This window comes from Patagioenas fasciata, chromosome 2 (assembly GCF_037038585.1).
Source record: "Patagioenas fasciata isolate bPatFas1 chromosome 2, bPatFas1.hap1, whole genome shotgun sequence".
NCBI lineage: Eukaryota > Metazoa > Chordata > Aves > Columbiformes > Columbidae > Patagioenas > Patagioenas fasciata.
In genome coordinates, this window is record NC_092521.1 from 115,711,733 (window position 1) to 115,730,170 (window position 18,438).

General features: G+C 35.4%; 1 protein-coding gene across 50 annotated transcripts in view; it reads right to left on the reverse strand.

Moving 5' to 3' along the window:
- Nucleotides 1-18,438, reverse strand: part of CLASP2 (cytoplasmic linker associated protein 2) — a 147,798-nt gene that overhangs the window by 34,490 nt on the left and 94,870 nt on the right. For 13 of the 50 annotated variants that reach the window (XM_065833006.2, XM_071804787.1, XM_065833003.2 and 10 more), the window contains 8 exons: nucleotides 17,733-17,903; nucleotides 14,509-14,532; nucleotides 11,695-11,712; nucleotides 9,648-9,749; nucleotides 9,487-9,513; nucleotides 6,527-6,553; nucleotides 4,412-4,582; nucleotides 3,381-3,488 (listed from right to left, as the gene is read on the reverse strand). In XM_065833006.2, the coding sequence (XP_065689078.1) occupies nucleotides 3,381-3,488; nucleotides 4,412-4,582; nucleotides 6,527-6,553; nucleotides 9,487-9,513; nucleotides 9,648-9,749; nucleotides 11,695-11,712; nucleotides 14,509-14,532; nucleotides 17,733-17,903 (648 nt within the window). The remainder of the gene's footprint in view (nucleotides 1-3,380; nucleotides 3,489-4,411; nucleotides 4,583-6,526; nucleotides 6,554-9,486; nucleotides 9,514-9,647; nucleotides 9,750-11,694; nucleotides 11,713-14,508; nucleotides 14,533-17,732; nucleotides 17,904-18,438) is intronic. The other 37 variants (XM_065833012.2, XM_065833007.2, XM_065833009.2 and 34 more) reach the window with 14 other exon arrangements.

Genomic DNA, 18,438 nt, shown 5'->3' on the forward strand with positions numbered 1-18,438 from the left:
ATTTGCGAAAACACACGTCTTTTAATCTGAATGGACTCCTAAATGATTCTAAGTCCTGTAAAGGTCCCAAAGACAACACTATTTTTTCCAGTTAAAAGTTCACTACTCTTCACATAAGGTGCACCCATGTATTTTATTTCATGCATGAAGTTGTTAAGCTAGGGAATTTTATTTTGCAACTAATGCTTTGTGGAATACTTGGCTCTTTAGAAAGTCTGTCTCAGAAAAGGACACAGGACAGAGGACATCAAAACACTGGCATTATGGTTGGTAGAGCTTTAAGTACAAGCAATAATGGCATTGACCTTTCTATTGCTTTCCATCAACAAGCTCTGAAAATTAAAGGTACATTTAGAAATTCAAACTTCAGGCATGTAATTCAACATGATCCTGTCCCCATATATGTTGGAAACATGCTGGGAAAGTTTTTCAGACAGTGAGAGGAAGCACTATATTGAATCTAATGTACCTCATTCTAAACTGTATTTTCAAGAATATTCTTTGTACCCATTTAAATTGCAGAAATTGTGCAAGTATTTGCTTTTGTTGTTTCATTTTTTTGGAATATGACTCAAAACAGGAATTTAAATGGACTTAAAATAATTTCTTGGCTAATACATGGAAATTATACTAGTCTGATATTTAATATTAGCTCTATGTAGCAGAAAAGATACGCACATCCATGTAAATTACAAATAACTTGCTTCTCAAAGCATCTGCTTTCTCCCAGTTTATAATCTTATACCAAGATGTGAGGTTACATAAACACTTCATACCAATGTATAAAGAAAAGACATCTTATGTACCATAGGGCTTAGTGTTTTTAAGTAAAAAAATTATGCTCCCCCCCCGCCTCATGTAAGACTGTCTCTAGCTACAAAGACAAAGCTGAATTTGCTTTAATTCAGCTTCCACTTTAACACTTGAAAACACATTAAACTTAGTATTTTTGATAAAAGTTAAGAGCATCCTGTAAGACAAAACTGGTCCAACAAAATAGTGAATGACATTCAAAATCATTCAAATAGTAAGTCATACTAGAAAAAAATCCTAGTAATCCTCATTTATTTCAGGTGTAGCTGCCTTTTTTTAACACCAGTCTCCTATATGTGCTACTTTACATTTTCTGTGCCATCAGGCAATTCAACCCACTGTGTCTGTTTCGATATCTGAATACAAAAGTTAAACTCCACCAACAAAAATAAAACCTCAATGACCCATCTTACGGTATTAGCTGAATACAGCTTAAGCTAACATGCATTCAGCCAAACATAAAATATAAATCAGATTTTGTATGCATGCTATTGAAGTCAAGCTGTAAGGTAGCAAAAGAAGCACAAAAAGATCTGCAAAATACCCTTGTTTTTAAAAGAAAATAATCTGTGTATTACAACATGGCCTGCCAGTTGTGTTTTAGTAAAAGATACAAGTTTACTAATGGATCCTGCATAATGTCTACTTTTAATTTAATTTCCCAGCTAAATAGCATCTGGGTAAATCAGCATTTATTCCTGAAACAGCTTTCATTCAATTTATCTGTACTTTCCCAATGAAACCATGCCTGACAGGCAGCATATTGCCTTAACAGACCACAATAAGTTTGCCACACGAATAAGCAGTACAGCCGGGTGCCTCAGTTTGAGATAGAAAACAGAGATCTTCTATTTTCAGACTGTCTTTAACAGCTACTATTACAAAGTCCTTGACTGTAAGCTACACTTGAACAAACAAAGGAAGAGGGATACACACTGAAGACTAACTCAGACAAACACCCAAAAAGACCAGTTTCAGATACAATCTTAGAGGAGCAGTTTTGTATTACCAAACATTTAAAAGAAAACCCCCAATATGTAAAAAGACTTTTAATCAAAACTTACTACCAACTTCTAGTAACCTTGAGAAGTACACACGGAGATGACAAGCTTCCCTAATCCTTAACCAACAATATGTTAAAGTAATCATAAGCTAATGTTCCCATGCCTTATTGACACTTCAGAAACAAGCAACAGCTTGACAAAATCTTGTAAAATCCTTTAAGGGTCAGGCCAATAAGCTGAAATACTAAGTGGAAACAAAAACTTAGAGCAGTTCTAGGAATGGGGACTGAACATGGCTACACATGTGTGAATGTCAAAGTTTCCAATTCCTCTCTGCTTCCCTATGTAACAACAGCTGCTACTTTTATTTCTTATCACTTGTTCTAGACAGATCAAAAGTAAACTTCAGAACTGTACTGTGGTTCATCTACTTGGAAAAGGACTTCGCTACTTGCCCTGTTGATTTTTAGAAAATACAAAGCAGCCTCAGAATACAGTTCTGCTTCAACAGATCGGCCCCTTATCCGCACCATCATATTTACTTGCTTTAACAGGAAAAAGCTAATTTTTTAAATTATTTTTTTAACAACACAGCGATAACAATATAGATAAGGAGACATAAAATTAAATGTGTTTTCTTCATATACACCAAAAGGATTCATTGACTTGGGAGCAATGTGGAGTACTAGCAGACCCCAGCTGTTGGTGCAGGGAAAGGCCGAGGGGGCAGCCACTCTACATTCTTTGCTCTAGCTGGCCAGTGAGAAATGGATTATCTAACTGCATCGCGGAAATGAGTGCTATAATAAAAAGAGAAACACATCATTTAAAAAAACTTCCCAAAAGTATAATTGTCCTTTCGAAAATAAAGTCTCTAGGCATGGCGTATCACACTGATACTGTAAAACTGGCAAATCGAAGAAACTTCTAAAACAGGGTTTAACGTTTTAAAAGTAGCATTCCATTTAATTATTGGCATGCGTCACTCAGGCGCTCTCATGAGGATAGCTCTGCCTAGTGAGGGCCCTATAAAAGCTACAGACAAAGGCTATAGCCACACAGACTATGTTCATTACATTTCCAGGAAATACTTTTCATTTGCAATACATTCCTTCGTTAGCTTGTAACTACAAACAGTATGAACTGATTCTTGTTCTGGTGTCGTCACCTTATCTTCTGAGAGCAAGGGCATCATCTCCTAGCCTTGTCCTGCTTGTCTTAACAAATACCATTCTTGTGACTTAATGCCTTTTAAGTGCCCAAAACCTAACATCTGTGAAGCTTCTTCTTACTAACTTAGTAAGTGCCTGAAATCTATGAACCTTAGTCTTATTTAAATATCAAGCCTGGAAATAATAACACTAGCGAAGTGTTTATTTTTTCCAGTGTGCAACCCATTCACGCATTGGTCAATTCTCCATCGAAGTTAAGCGGTGAGCGAGCCAAAGGAAGGGAAAACGATGGTGGCTGGCTACAAGCTAAATGAAGGAGGCACGGGTTCGTTAGGCGCAAATAACGAAGGGCAGAGACAGCCATGCACGACAAGGGGCTCCGAGTACTTACCGAGGGGCGGAAAAGAGCGGACAGGGCTCGTGTCCCTGCTGCTTTCGCGGCTGGCCTCCCGACTGCAGCCCTGACTCACACTAGGCCGAGGAATGCGGCTGCCTCGCGCTAGTATGATTCAGGGTGCAGACCAACAGCAGCACAGAAAGGAGAAGACACAAGAAAAGGTGTGGTTTTAATGCAATTCTGGTTTGCAGTAAGATCAAAGACGCATTTCTAAGAAAAGACTCCTGGACGATTATGCCGTATTTTAAGTCATTAACTGTTTCCACACACTTTCTTCATTGCACTGGATGACACTAAGCCTAGTCAGTTTGATTAAATTATTTCTTCTAAAATGGGGATTTACCAACTCTTTACAAAATGATTGAAAAACCTCTTGAAAAGATCAGAGAGGAAACAAGCAACAAAAAACAGATAACTATTGATTCAGAATTTGTGTTCAAGGTAAGTCAATAAACTTAACACAAATGGAAAAACCTCACAGCTTTCTAAAGAAGGAAAACATGAAGTTAATGCAGCTAAGGTAAAAATCAAAACGCAAAGTCAAGAACAGCAGCAATGCCATTAAAATGAACTGATATTTTTCAATAGTATTTTTTTTGTAATGAGGTATCATCAGGTTATACTGTGAGGTTCAAGACACGACATTCATTTTTGTATCACAGAAGTATACACATGCACGCACACGTACACTGAATACACACAAAAGTAATGAAGAAAATATTTTCAAAATGGTAACACTTTTATTCAATGGATGTGGGTATTTTGGGAATGGGGATAAGAAGAAAAGTGAAAGAGAAAAAAGGAAGGTGAGGAAAAGAACCAGTGCATTCTGACAACAAAAAATTAAAGTTTCAGCTTAAATTTAAATCTGCCTCATACTTCAAAGACCAACCTCAGAAAACAGGCATGGTTTAGATTTGTATGGACATGTATAATTTTATCATCCACCTGTAGCTAAAAGCAAGCTGTAGATTCAGCATTTAAAGTAAGAAAGGCTACAATGAAACTTAGTCAGTGATTCTTACCTACTGACAATCTGGAAGGACTCGCTTCTCTACTGCATCCCTGACTTCGTGGGATTTTGCTTCGTTTTTGTGCAGCTGCAGGATTCACCAACACCCTCTGAACTCCTGTGTTCATAGTGGAAAGTGTGGTTGTTGTCAACACTCTTCCAGGAGACCCAGATCTGCTGCCAGCTGAAGGCAAAATGGATAAATGTAAGTAACAGTATAGAAGATAAATAACCATGGTTAAAAAGAAAAAAACTCTTACAGTCAGTAGTAAAGTGGTGGTAGATTGAAATGATTTGGAAAAACTTAGAAGGTAAAACTGTGAAATAGAAAGCCTTGGTCCAAGTTCTTATAGCACTACATACAAGGTAGGTAAAATTACCAGCGCAAGGAAGTACTTGGCATGGTATTTAGCACTAGATATGCTCAAGAAACCATAAATAATATTTCTAGTCTTCATCAACAGTTCCAATGCCCCTAACGTGAGCATTGGTGTGTTCATTTTTTTAAGCTACATGATCTCACTAATCACATTTTCTATTAAAAAAGAAAAAAACTGCTAGAAAGCTAAAGGGAGCAACTTCAAACTAGCAGTTTCATCATTATCCCAGCTCTCCCAATGCAACCAATGCTGTAATAAAATATCTTCATTTGTTAATATCTAAACTCTTCTCCCTTGCTTTTAAAAGCATGGGGTCTTCAAGGACTATTCTCTCAGAAATTAAATAAAATGTCACTGAAGACAATTAAAATACTCATGTTTACTTCTGTGGAGGTTACCTCACAAATCTGAAGAAAACCTCCAGTTAGTTCTAAACAAGCTAAAAGATTGATCACAACATATTTAAACATCTTACATTTTTATTAATCAAAACTGTACTTATAAAGTGTTATAAATGGTCAACACACTGTACTCACTACCAGAAACTGGTCGCTGATCCCTAATTTTAAATTTTCTGTAAATGAAATATCAAGCTCTAAGCCTTTACAAATAATCCATTTATAACTAATTCATACCACCAGTTCATATAAATATACTGTTTCCAGCTGCAGAATTCAAGAAGACTGACCACAAAAAAACAAAACATAATTTTAACCAAAAACTACTTACATACAGATACAAACCTTTCCTTAACATTTTAAAAATAATCACGTAATGATATGACCACAGCTATGCTATCAGATCTATAGACTTGACATGCAACATCTCAAGTGAGTTTCATGGATTACTTCTGATGAGGCACATTTAAAAAAAAGATACAAGTTGATTAAAGCTTCTCTATATGGGAAAAGAAACAAAATCCCCAACAAAATAAAACATATATTGGGTAGAAGGGAGAAAACTAAAACAATGTACCATGCATATACTTCCAGATTCATTGTTTGAATTCAAACTTGAAATGATTATTTAGCAAAATCCCTTTTCCAAACTATGCACCTATTCAGCAGAAATGATAAATAAAATACTATGCAGGCTGGAAAATCAAGCATAACTTCTTAGCAAAAATAAAAAAAAGAATAGGCAAATCTATAACTGCTGTAGTCTGCAAAAATTAAAGGTTTGGCAGTTTCTTCATATCAAGGCATTTCAACTTAGGCCTGATACTACTATGCCTTCTTCCTAGCCTACATCTCTAAAACAATAAAATATTGTAAAAGTTTTCACAATGTCAGAGACTTTTAGAAGATTTTCTTCAACAGGTCAGAAGCCTGAAAAACTTAACTCTTCTAAGAATATACAGAAGAAATGCAACCTCTTATTCTAATGTTTTATTTATCTTTCTATTGTCTGACTTACAAAGTGCACCACTGTAGTGTAAATAAATCAAAGGAAGCTTCGTACCCTGAAAATATTATGCTAATAACAGCATCAGAATACTGTTGCCAGTACTAACACCAGTAGTAGAACTAAGCACTGAATGATGAAAAAAAGACTTCTAAAACGGTATTCCACAATGATAAAAACCTCCCATCTCTACTGCCTTCTAAATAAGGATTGCATCCAATTAAGTAAGAGCAGCATACAGAAAAAAAGCGAGCCAAAATTTCTGCTGAATAGGGTCCTTATATGAGATATGTCAAAACAGGTGATCAAACAATGACGTATACACAAATTCTGTAGACTCTTACCACCAATGGGGTTAGCAGACTGTGATCCTGAACAAGTGTAAAGGCAGGATTAGGGTAAGGGTTTATAATCCATGAAGAGGGAGGGAGCAGAGCAGATTAAAAAATGGATGGCAAATGGAAATAAGAAAGCTTTAGTCATTTCACACAGGAAAAAAAGCCACAAGGGGGTTATGCTAAAGCAGTGCTTTTAAGTAGTTTCCACAGCTGAAGAACTAAACTCGGATGCTATATACAAAGCAGATGAAGCAAAGCTGCACAAGCAAATAACAATTCTTCAGCTTTTGAAGCAACAACTGGATAATGCTGAAGAATTACATTTCAATTAAACATGAAACTGTAGCCTTCATGTCACTTTAAAAAAATATTACATTGCCAAAAAGGTTCAAGAAGTTCAACAGCTGAACAAAAATTACACACAAGGCCAAAACATTTTTTTTGAGACAGACAGTAAAGGAACTGAGCTGCAAGTGCGGTGGATGACAAAAATAAACCAAAAAACCTCACAATGGTACAATTGAAAAGACTTGCATAGAATTTCAGGTCTTCCTCTTTAAAATCAATCTGAAGTATAAAAGTAGGAATTTGTTTCCATTCAGAAATTGTATACTTTTTTTCTGAATGAAGATTGTAATGTAGTTTTGGCATACCTTCTTCAACTACCTGATGACCAAACAGGAAGGGAGAGGAAAAAAATTGAACGATTTTTTTCCATAGATAAGAATACAATAATGAGATATAGATCGCATATGCATTTTTAATATTACAATTTAAAAACAGAAGAGGAAGAGTAAAGGGCTTCTAAAACCCTAAAAGCTTTTTTTTTTTGAAAAGCGTTCAAGTTTGCAAGTCTTTCATAAAATGATCTTTGAACAGAAGTACTGAATAGCTGTAACCCTAAATTTACAAAAGTATCGGTGTTATAGTGGCTTTGAAAAAAAGCTTTAAATCAAATATGAAGCTATTCTCCCACTATAAGCTGGGGAACTAAAACGATCCCCTGTATGGAAACATCAAGCATCTCGCTCTCCACAATGCTGTGAAAATTTTCAGTCTCATAGAGAAGCATCACCCAAACAGCCGACACACAGTGCCTGACAGTTCTCCTTTGCCTCTCTATTTGTATTTGCCCTATTTATCTTCCTTAAAACATCTCAGAATTCTTGTTCTCCCCCACTGACAGGTTATAATGAGTAATCTGCAGCCATCAGTTCTGAACAGAAGTAGTAATAAAAGGCTGGAAATATGCATTCGTGCATTTAGACACACTATCGCATGTAGACAAATCCAGTTATTTCAATAACAATTCAACTTATCTCTTTAGACATTAATACTGTGCAAAACCAAATTATTTGTCACTATTAGCGAAAAGAAACTGAAAAATCTTCAGTTTGTTTCACTGAAGATACAGATGATCATCACAGAAGTCTTCTATTGCTACCTATATTTAACCCCTCCCCCAAACAGATTATCAAACACCTCAACTTTTTAAGAAACTACCAAATCGATTTAAAGTATTCAGGTATTTTCAAAAAGCTTATTTCAGAACTTTCTTAACATTAATGTTACAGATACTGCTTACAGCTTTTCATGACGGGAAAAAGTGATTTGACAGGATTGTTAGCTGCTCTCTCCCTTACATTATTAATTCAAATATTCTTTGCTTATGATATAGCATAGTCATCTTAATACCGAAAACAAAGTTTTTGCACAACCTTTGTCACAGTCAATAACTATACTTAATTTTCAAGCTCTTATTCCATGCACTCTTGTGGGATTAGAGCACTGTCAAAGCAAAAAATTAACTTAGGATTTTAAAATTAACTGGATTTTATTATTTTATATTTACCTGTTCAGATTTTTTAAGAGTTTTATTTCACAAAACCTGCAGGCATTGGATCAGGTTTGATCCAACAGTATTTGTTTGAAAATAGCAATGTAAAACTGAATGGGAAGTACTCTAACAAGAAAAACAAACCCCATGCTTTTTTAACCTCTAAAGTAATTCTATTTATGATAAAAGCACTCATTGTTAGGAAGACAGATGTTTCTGCCACTAAGCACAGAATTAGAGGTTTTAAGGGTTACTGAGAGCAAAATAGGTATACTGGAAAATTCAAAACCCGTGTAATTTACTGGGTTTATAACATTAGACCTGACAAAATACAGGACCATTTAGTTGATTTTAATTTTAGTGTTGCTTCTTTTCATTAATTTCATTGCATTTCACTTGATTAAACAAAGATAGGAACCTGAAAACACTACAGAGCTTGGTCAGAAGATGTCTGTTGGAGATATCAGATATGTGAACAAATCGCTGTAGGTCAGCCAGTGCCGAAGATCAGGCCTTCTTAAATTAATGACAATGCTCAGATCAGGAATTCAGCATTTGTTTTGGTTTCTAAATGAACATAGATCATTACTGTGGATTAGCTGACATACAGTCAACTGATTGTTTTAACCCTTTGATTCAATGTAAGCTAAGTACCTGATTATAAAGTTAGGGTTTTGTATTTTCACTCCAAAGCAGATTTAAGTAAAGGTAACAGCTATAATACACAAAGAGGGGTATATATCCAAGAGCTAGAGAAGTACCTAGCTTAAAATGATAACAGGTATTTCTGGCTGAAAAAACAAGACTTCTTGAAAAATGAAAAATTAGGTTTTGCAGGTAACACTGTGGACACCATTCAGCCTACTCATTCTTCTGTATTACTCGCCCATGTGTTACATGTAATGGATACAGGAGTTTACTGGTCTTTTATGTTGGAGAGGTCAGAAAGGGGGGAAAAGAATGTTGAGAAGTTATAACTGAAGACAGAATTTAAGGGTAGATTTCATTTCCTGCTGTTATCTAATTTAAATGGCAAACTAAGACCTAACCTAGTATTTTGTCCAGAGAAAAACAACATGAATTAGAAAAGCATGCAAATACCACTGACCCAAAACACTGAAAAAAATACCTTCATTTTTGTCTGGCGATGATGAACCTAAGGCACAGAACAACAACTCAGTATGTAGCTTGTTTTTAAAATTAACTTTGACTGTAGCCATTGGTCAATGAATATATGCTTAAACATTTGGCCTCTTTATCAGGTATAGCTGACAAACTGAGAATACATACGCTGAGACTGCGACACCACTTTGGTTCTACTCCGTCCTCTGGAATCTGTTTTAGAATTTCCAATACCAACAGAAGGCGTGGAAAACTTTGTTCGTACACGACCTAGAAAAGAAAAATGGCATTAAATCAGTTTTTCAGAGTAATGTAGAAAGCAAAGCATCAGTAGCATTTACTAATATTAAGTTTCTGTAGTTAAAAAAGAAGCATAAGGTAACTCAATCGGTGAAAATTTGCTTGGGATAATTAGTAGAAATTTGAACACCTTGAAGGGCTTAGTAACTGAGGAATCAAAATACTTCTACTCTACTACTACATGTTTCAGTAAACAATTAACATATAATCACTTAAACACCCTGAACTAGCTAGCTAGTTCTTGGTTCCTACATAAATAGGTTGACTGTATGAAAAAAGGGGAAGTTTATTAAATATAATAGGCAATGCATACACTAATGCTGCTGTATCAGGTACAGTCTTCTGATCATTACTTGTGGTCGTAGTTCTATTTTTGCTCTCAAAACTACAAAAATTACATTGACTAGTTTTTTAATAGGGTTCTGACCTTTCTTCCTAACTTCACTCCTCCTTTTAAGAAATTAAATGCTAGCTTTCCTATTACTGAAGATTCTGCTGTTTTCCTGGCCACAGTCATATAGACTCGTGCAGGGTTTCCCAAGTCTTTTGCAGAGACAAAATATACTTAAGCACTTCTCAGTGACAACATAATAAAATACTACTCTCCGCAACAGATAGAAAAACCGAGAAACAGATTAAAGTGAGTATCTACAATTAAAACAATAGATTCACTTTTCTCTAGAATGCCAAACCATCTTGGTTTTGGGTTAAACTTTTCTGCATTATGAGCCATGTTCCTCCTAACATCCAGAGTATACAATGAAGTTACAAAAGAAAAGAAGACCCCAGTTGGATGAAGACCCCAGCTGGATGAACTACACGTAACTGAAAGATTATTCGTAAAAGAAAACAGTAGAGTCGTGTGCTACATTTCCTAAGTGAACCTCTCAAACAATAGAAAAACTAAACAAAACCAAAACACAGGCTAGACGTAATTCTTAAAAGTTGCAAGAGCTAAACCCAAAATACTCGTACAGGGTAGATCTAGCTCAACAAGTAATCCACTTTTAAAACCAGCATAATTGAAATATTTTTTAGACATGTAGAGTCAATATTTGACCCAGAAGAATAACAGACTTTTATTTAGTTCTAGCCTCTTTAGGCTTTCCACAGCAGAATTTGGAGACCAACCAAGTTAACATTATTCATCCAAGTAGAGGGAATAGCCATAGATGAGAGTCTATAAGAAGAGAATCAGGATAAAGGAGGTTATTTACTAAACTATTAGAAAACAATAGGTTAGCAAGAACGGTTAGATTAACTAGTCCAAGCTCTACTAGTTATCCCCGTGCAATGGCAATGTTTTCCCACTGAGTGCTGTGAGACTGCAAGGCATGTAACCGCATTTGGAATTTGGCCCAAAATCCTGGGAATACAGAGTGCCACTATTTAGATACTGGTTAAATTATCGCTTGGAACCTGGCTCAATTTTATCAAAATAATAATAAGAATAATAATAAAGCAGTTTGTATTTAGGCAAATGAACTTGGAGTCTCTACATCCATTCACAAATGACAGGTTGAAATGTTAATAGCTTATTGAAAATGAATTCCCAAGTCTCAAAGAAATAAGTAATAGTAGCACCTGCTTCCCAGAGTACGAACACATTTGATGAAATATTCTGTGACGAGATTTGCTTTAAAAAACAAATGCAAAATTATAAAGCTCCTATGTTTTCACACTAAAATGTTAAGCAACGACACTTCTACTGCAGATGAATACTTGAGAATCAAAATAAAAGCAAAAGAATTTAAAAAACACTACATGACAACCAAGTATTAGATGCATAAGCTCTCTCGAGTTATGAACCTCCACAAAGCCCCAGAAAGACCATATTCTATTTCTAAAGCTTGAATTGTATCAATGAAAATATGAAGCTGAAAATATTAGCTAGTCTGACAAAATATTTTCTTACCATCTTCAGAAGCTGTTCCTAAACAGAAAAAATAACAAAACACATGATATTCCAAACAATACTGTGTCTCTCCAATTCCTTTGAGATTAATCTTATGAACCTTGACAAATTTTATTAAGTCAAGGGGGCTAAAGTTTGTGTGTTGTAATTCCATTATAGAACTCAAGCAAAATTATCAAGAAACATCCATACTATATTGTTAGTGATTTACAAGAACACAATATATAGCACTGCCATCCAAACTTGTTAAAAATCACCATAAAAAAAAAAATTAAATGAGTCAACAGAATTCTATGTACAGCTCAAAACAGACATTAAAATACATTAATGCAAGCTCCTCTGAAAATATAAAACATACTATTATAAATTACCTCAGAGGAAAACGCAAGGACAGTGCTTCCCACACTGGACAGTGATGATTTGATAGGAACTGTCAGCAAGAAGGATTTCTCTGAATTAAATCCATTAATTAGTCTGAAGATCTACATGCACAAGATCAAGTTTTGCTCAGAGAAGTTTAAGTAAAATGAGCTTGCTGAAACCGGATCACACTTAAACAGGTATGCCAAACTTAACAAGGCTTGATTATGATAAAATGAGTCAGACAAATCCTTTTACTGACATCGGTACCTAGGAATTGATGGGAAGCTATCTAAAGAGCACACCTTCCTTTCTCTAAGTTCCTTTGAAACAAATCATTATGGAAAAAAATGTTATGTTAGTAGTAATAAAAATGTTAAATGCCTCAAAAAAATCTAAGTCTATTTCCATTTTTGTTTTCACTCTTTGACGTTTCTGCCTTGTAAGAGAACTACAATGATTAAAATGTCTGTAACTGTCTTTGGCTAGCCTGAACTTGGCTTTCCCAGCACATCTGGTTATGGTTTTTTCACATTCTACTATCTCCAAGGCACTGTTTTTTAAAATTCCCTCTAAAAAATAATTCAGTGTAAATTTCAATACTTCTTCACAAAAATGAGTTACACTAATATGTATGTAGGATTGTCTCAAAGTTTTCCAGTCTGTATGAAAAAAAAGAACAAACCCTAAATTACCCACTCCCCCATATCCAACATTCTTCCCAAGCTGGACCCTGGAAAGCAGGTTCTATGCAACACCCAAGTCAGGGTCACAGAGACCTCTCCTAAAAAGGCTGGTTCTGCTTCTCCTGCCTCTCCACCTTTGTGCTTCCACCAGGTTCGCGTAGCTAAAGGCTCAGAGTCAGCTCCAAAAGCTAAATAACAAAACACTATTCAATTTTGTTTTATGAAATCAGCGTCCTGGAGTTCGTTCATCTACAGTGATTGATAATGGAGCGTTACAAGGCACTAGTGAAACAAGTGGTAAAAACATGTGGCCAAGATTCGTGGGAAACAGAAAAACAATTAGTCCCGCCTAGTGGTTTTTAGATCAGGGTAGCTCTATCCTACACCCGCAGTCGGAGAGCTGAGCTGTGCTCACTCTGTCTCACACATCATCTCTACAGACATTCTCTAGGAAAAAAAAAACCAAACAATGCTGTTATTCTGATCAGTTTTGTAGCACTGCCCTACTATTTTTAAACAAAAGCATGAAACACCATTAGTTGTGACTACCAGTGTGAACAAAAGAAAAAGTCTGTACACATATACATGGTTGCTGGTGACAATGCATATAACCTCAAGATTAAGTGTTTAGCACAGATATGAATAAATGGTATTATACACAAGGAAATCTGATATGAAAATAAGCAAGACAGACACTACTATCCTGTACAAACTCCCCTCCTTTTAGTAAAGTAAGCTTGGCATCTGCAATTCTCAAAAATGGCTCAAATTCTTCCAAAAAGTACCTCTCATGAAACTGATTATCTCAGCTTTAAAATTATTCACAATTCTGGATTTTAGTGATCTACCTTCTTGCTGTTTTCATTTCTACGAAAAATACCACCTGTTTTGCTTCCAGTAAAAAAATTATTTGAAATATGTACTGTTAATAAACAAATGACAATTATTAAGTAAGTAGCAAACATAACTGACTCATTAATTATTCCCAGGCAATAAATTAAAACTAGAATTATCAGGCATCAAGCTGGGACTCAGTCACTTTATTATATGGGAAACAGTACTTACACAACTGAAACAGACAACTGCTATGAGAAGCCTGATTCTCAATTGCTTTGCCATTATGATAAATATATACGACAACTTCCTTCATGTGCTTACTATAGTGAATTAAGAAAAAAAAAAAAGTGCTATAAAACTTAGCTGCAACACTATTTTAACAGGTCTTTTTAAGAAGCTATTCTTCAATAGAATTACATTGTCTTACTTGATTTACAGGCACTTAAAATTCTGTAACTAGACTAGATTTTGATAAGACTGCTTTGAAATAGAAGATTTTAGTCTTATGTTTAAAAAAATCCTAAGTTACGTTGTCAAGCATCTTCTGCTCTCCCATTGCTGTTCTGCCAAGAAGTCAAAAAATTTGACTTTACAGGTAAAACTATGAAACTTGATGGAACTAGAGCCAATTAAAAAAAATAGCAAGTATTGATTGCAGAATTGCTCTGTAATTAACAGAGCCTTTAAAAAAAAGGAGTAACATCCAGATTCTGATAAAGTTTCTGTTGGTGATACAGACCAACCAAAAATATTGACAAATACAGCAATAACACAACACATATTAAAACATCAAAATTACATACATGTTAATGAAAACAGCATAGTGTTTTGTTAATGAACAGACAAATACATTAAACGTGAATAATTTAACATGGAAGACACTTTTTAAAATATTTAATAAAATTAGAGGACAGACTAAACAATTTCTTACCATCCATCTTGTCAGAAGTATCCTCTTTGTTGAAAAAGCAGGCAAAGAAACATGGAAAACTTAGTGTGTTAGAATAAAGATGTTCACAGCAGAGTCATAAAACATTAATTAAGGAAAATACATTAATATTAAATACAGCAGACACATTTATCTAATTCATGCATGTATAAGCTACCTTAAGTAAAGTTGGTTTCTCAGTTCAAGGTACAAAATTATAGAATGGGGTACAGATACCCACACATGGACCTTGAATCTGTCCCTGCTACCCAGATTTGGGCAAATCCTTACTAGTAAAATATTTATGAACTGTTTCATGCTTGGTGTTCAACAGTTACTGAAGCATCAGTACATATTTATATCATTACTGAGCCACAATATTTGTATTTCTTCTGAAATTTGCTATGGAGCATGAAGCCCCACCTGGGGTAAGGCATGGGAGGGAAAAAGACATCACAAGAAAGACAGAGGACAAATACGAGAAAGTTCCACTCTAGTTTAAAAGCATTAAAGATTTATCAGTTCAGCTGGAAGGTAGTGCATACATATTCTGACAGTAACAATCAAAATTAAAATATTTAGTGTGAGACTTATATAATTAGTGCTCAAGTCTCCTCAAAAAAGGACATTAATACTATAAGGATGTCAAAGACAGTCAACATCTAGAATAACTAAAGTAGAGGATGTCCTCCTGCTTCTTGAACAGTCTTAAAAAATCATAAATAAGCAAGCAAGAGTTTCATTAAAAATAAAAAGGGAAAAGATGCGTAGAGACAACTATAGATTACTACGTTCATGAACTTGAGGTCCTCTGAGGCTACAAATTTGGCAGTTTTTTAAGTAAAAAGGTAGATGTTTCTCTGTACATAAGTGTGAAAACAAACTCAAGCTCCAGCAGACAATGTTCTTTATTTTGGTATTGACTACAACACCTGAGAAGATGTGGAAAGTACTAAGGAAATACAGTAACATTGTCTAAATATTTTAGTACCGTGGCCAGCATTAACTTGACAATTCTATCATTTAGTATTTGGACTAGTATAAACAACCCCCTTAATATGAACAGAGGGGATGACATCAAAGTTGTCTATTTTCTGAAATGTGGCATTTGCTTGGATTCACACACCATTCCTTTTTAGGTTACATTTAAAACTAAGAGCAAACAATATTTTGAGGTTAATGCATAGTCAAACACAGTCATGATCTCTATATAGGTGAGAGAGGACAGCTACATGTCATTTAAATTACCTTACCGCTATTAAAAAACTGTTAGGAGAATAAGCCAAGGTCAATGCAGCAGTACTGCTTTCATGTGACCATGAACAAACCTGGGTGGTCTTGACTATTGCTGCCATCTGTAATAGGATTTGACTTTACTATACATTGCCAGTATCACATTATTTTGTCATTTTAAACAATCGTTGTATTCCTTCCCAACAAACGACTGAATCTGCTAGCACGGCAAAGCTTTCCAGGTATTCAAATTCTTCAAAAGAACATGACCTGGACTCACTGTCTATTTGTTCCTCTCCAGCATCAATCCTCGCCAAATCTTAAAACTACAAAGAAAACAAGCTGTTTCTTTATTTCTGCTACTTGCATGCATTAAACCACCACTATCTACTACCCTGAAAACCTCTGTGGCCTTCTTAACCACTGCTCACAAAATCCTGGGCATGAATCCCATATTGCTTAAAATGTTCTGAAAGCAAACCAATACTCCAATCAAGAGCTAATTTTTTGTGAAACTCTTAAGACTGAAGCAGCCCATTTAAGCAAAATGAAGAAGATACATTAACAGAGAGAGATTCCTCTCTTTCTCCATTTGACCTTTTTTCCTTAGCAGCATGCTCTGTCACTTTCACTTCTCACAACAGCTGAACTCCAGCTTTTTCTGAGCTTCACAATACCTCCTGTTGCACATCAAAATAGACCAAGCAATACTCTGGTCTTTGAGAATAATCATCCCACCTATTTCAGGCTTTTAGGTGCTAAGATAGGAGGAACTGAGAATTCTTCAGGAGATAAGCACAAGCAAACCTCCACCAAGCAAACTGAGCAGCCAAACTTTTGTGTCCACCTGCTACTCAGGAGGTTCTCCGATTCCCCCCGTGGGCACTAGAGGGAGCCCACACATGAAATTGCTTTTTCAAGTAGCAAGTCAACATCACTCATGCTCAAACTTTATCCAAAAATCAATGGTGTTGAAACCATTTCAAATAGGTCCTGATCACAAAAGAATCAACTAATTTAGAATAGTTTTTAACTTAAATTTTAATTTTAAAAAAGCATAATCAAAACATTTCAAAACCACAGTCTGTGTGTATCCTAACATCTCCCCAAACACAAGGTAAATCAGAAGAACTACTTAGTTTCTCTGTGTCTCTTGTGATCATCTTCAGCAACACTGACAGAAGGACATGCCTCCTTGGTGACCCAGCTAGCACGTAAGCTGAGAAGAACACACTAACAGTTTTGTGAACACCGCACCTCATCTTCCCCTTTGCTACCCCTCCCTATAGTATGGATAACCTAAAAAGAACAAGAACATGACCATATTCCTTTACTATCCCCGCCTACTGGTTTAATTTAGACTTAGTGGAGGTTCTAGCATTTACCACCACCATCAAATACTTTTCTGCACTCTTGTACTTTGTAGCACCTTCTATGTCTAACAGCAAATATGCCTATTAATGAAAACTGTCACCTAGATAAAAACATACACACAGTTCCATCAGCATGCTTAGGAAGAAATCTACTAAATCATTGTTGTATATTATTGCATAAAACACTTCTGTATTACATGAAGAAGCCACCACTTACTATCAGAATGTCTCTTTAGCCTTGTTATAAAATAGTCAGCTAAAGAGCTGAGAAAAATGGAAAAATCAAGAGTCCTAACGCTCATCCCCCTGTTACTTTTAGAAACAAAAGCTGATCACCATTTGCTGTTAAGTGAAGGTACTGCTCCTTTCAATAGCTAATATTGATTCCAGATTAACACATTTGAAGAGCATGGTATGGATACATTCTTTGCACCTGCATTCTTCCAGCACAATAAAGCACCTAGCAATTGAGTAACTTACATGAGAACACCTGCTTCTTCTGCAGTACTCCAATACTACTAAAAATAACAATAATTTTTCACATGTGGAAGTATTTTTCTGTCACTTTTTGATCAAAAACCTTAAAAAATATTTTGCAGTGTTGCAAAGATGTTCCCTTACCTAGCGATGCATACGATCCTGGAGGTAGACCAGCTGCTGACAAGCGCCCAGCTCCGGTTGTCTGCCCAGCAGCGTGACGCGCCTTCGCACCAGCGGCAGCATTGACATCAATGTCGCTGCGAGATCTTTGCAGAGTTCCTGGGCTTGGAACACTCTTGCTGCTGCCTGAAACTAAAGAGAAAAAATATATATATATATTAGCAAGTTAGTTGGTAATAAATAAAATGACTTGAAAAGAAGTTAACATTTTATGCTACTGCAGCATATCTGCAAAAAGTACAAGAAGACAATATAACATAGTGTAAGTCAAGTTAATATTAAACAAAGTATTTTTGAAGTTAAGAAGCAAACTAGACATGGTATTGCCATGAAATCCAGATAAAGAACAGTTTATTTTAGAGTAGTATTAATCTTCATTCAGCATGAAATTTTACCGTTACTAAATACAATCTATGTGTTCCCACTCCAGTTCAAATTACATAATCCTGAACATTTCAATAATGTAGTAAGTCATGTAAATGTTCACAAACATAAGGAAATTCACAGCATTCCTTGTGATACTGCGGGAAGATAATATTCCCACACTTCAGAGAGGATAAAGCCACAAGCAAGCTGAGGGCATACCTTGAATTGCTTTATGGTCTAATATTCTGTAAAGTATTTTTATATCCACCTCCTATTATTTACTGGTTATTACCTATTTGCT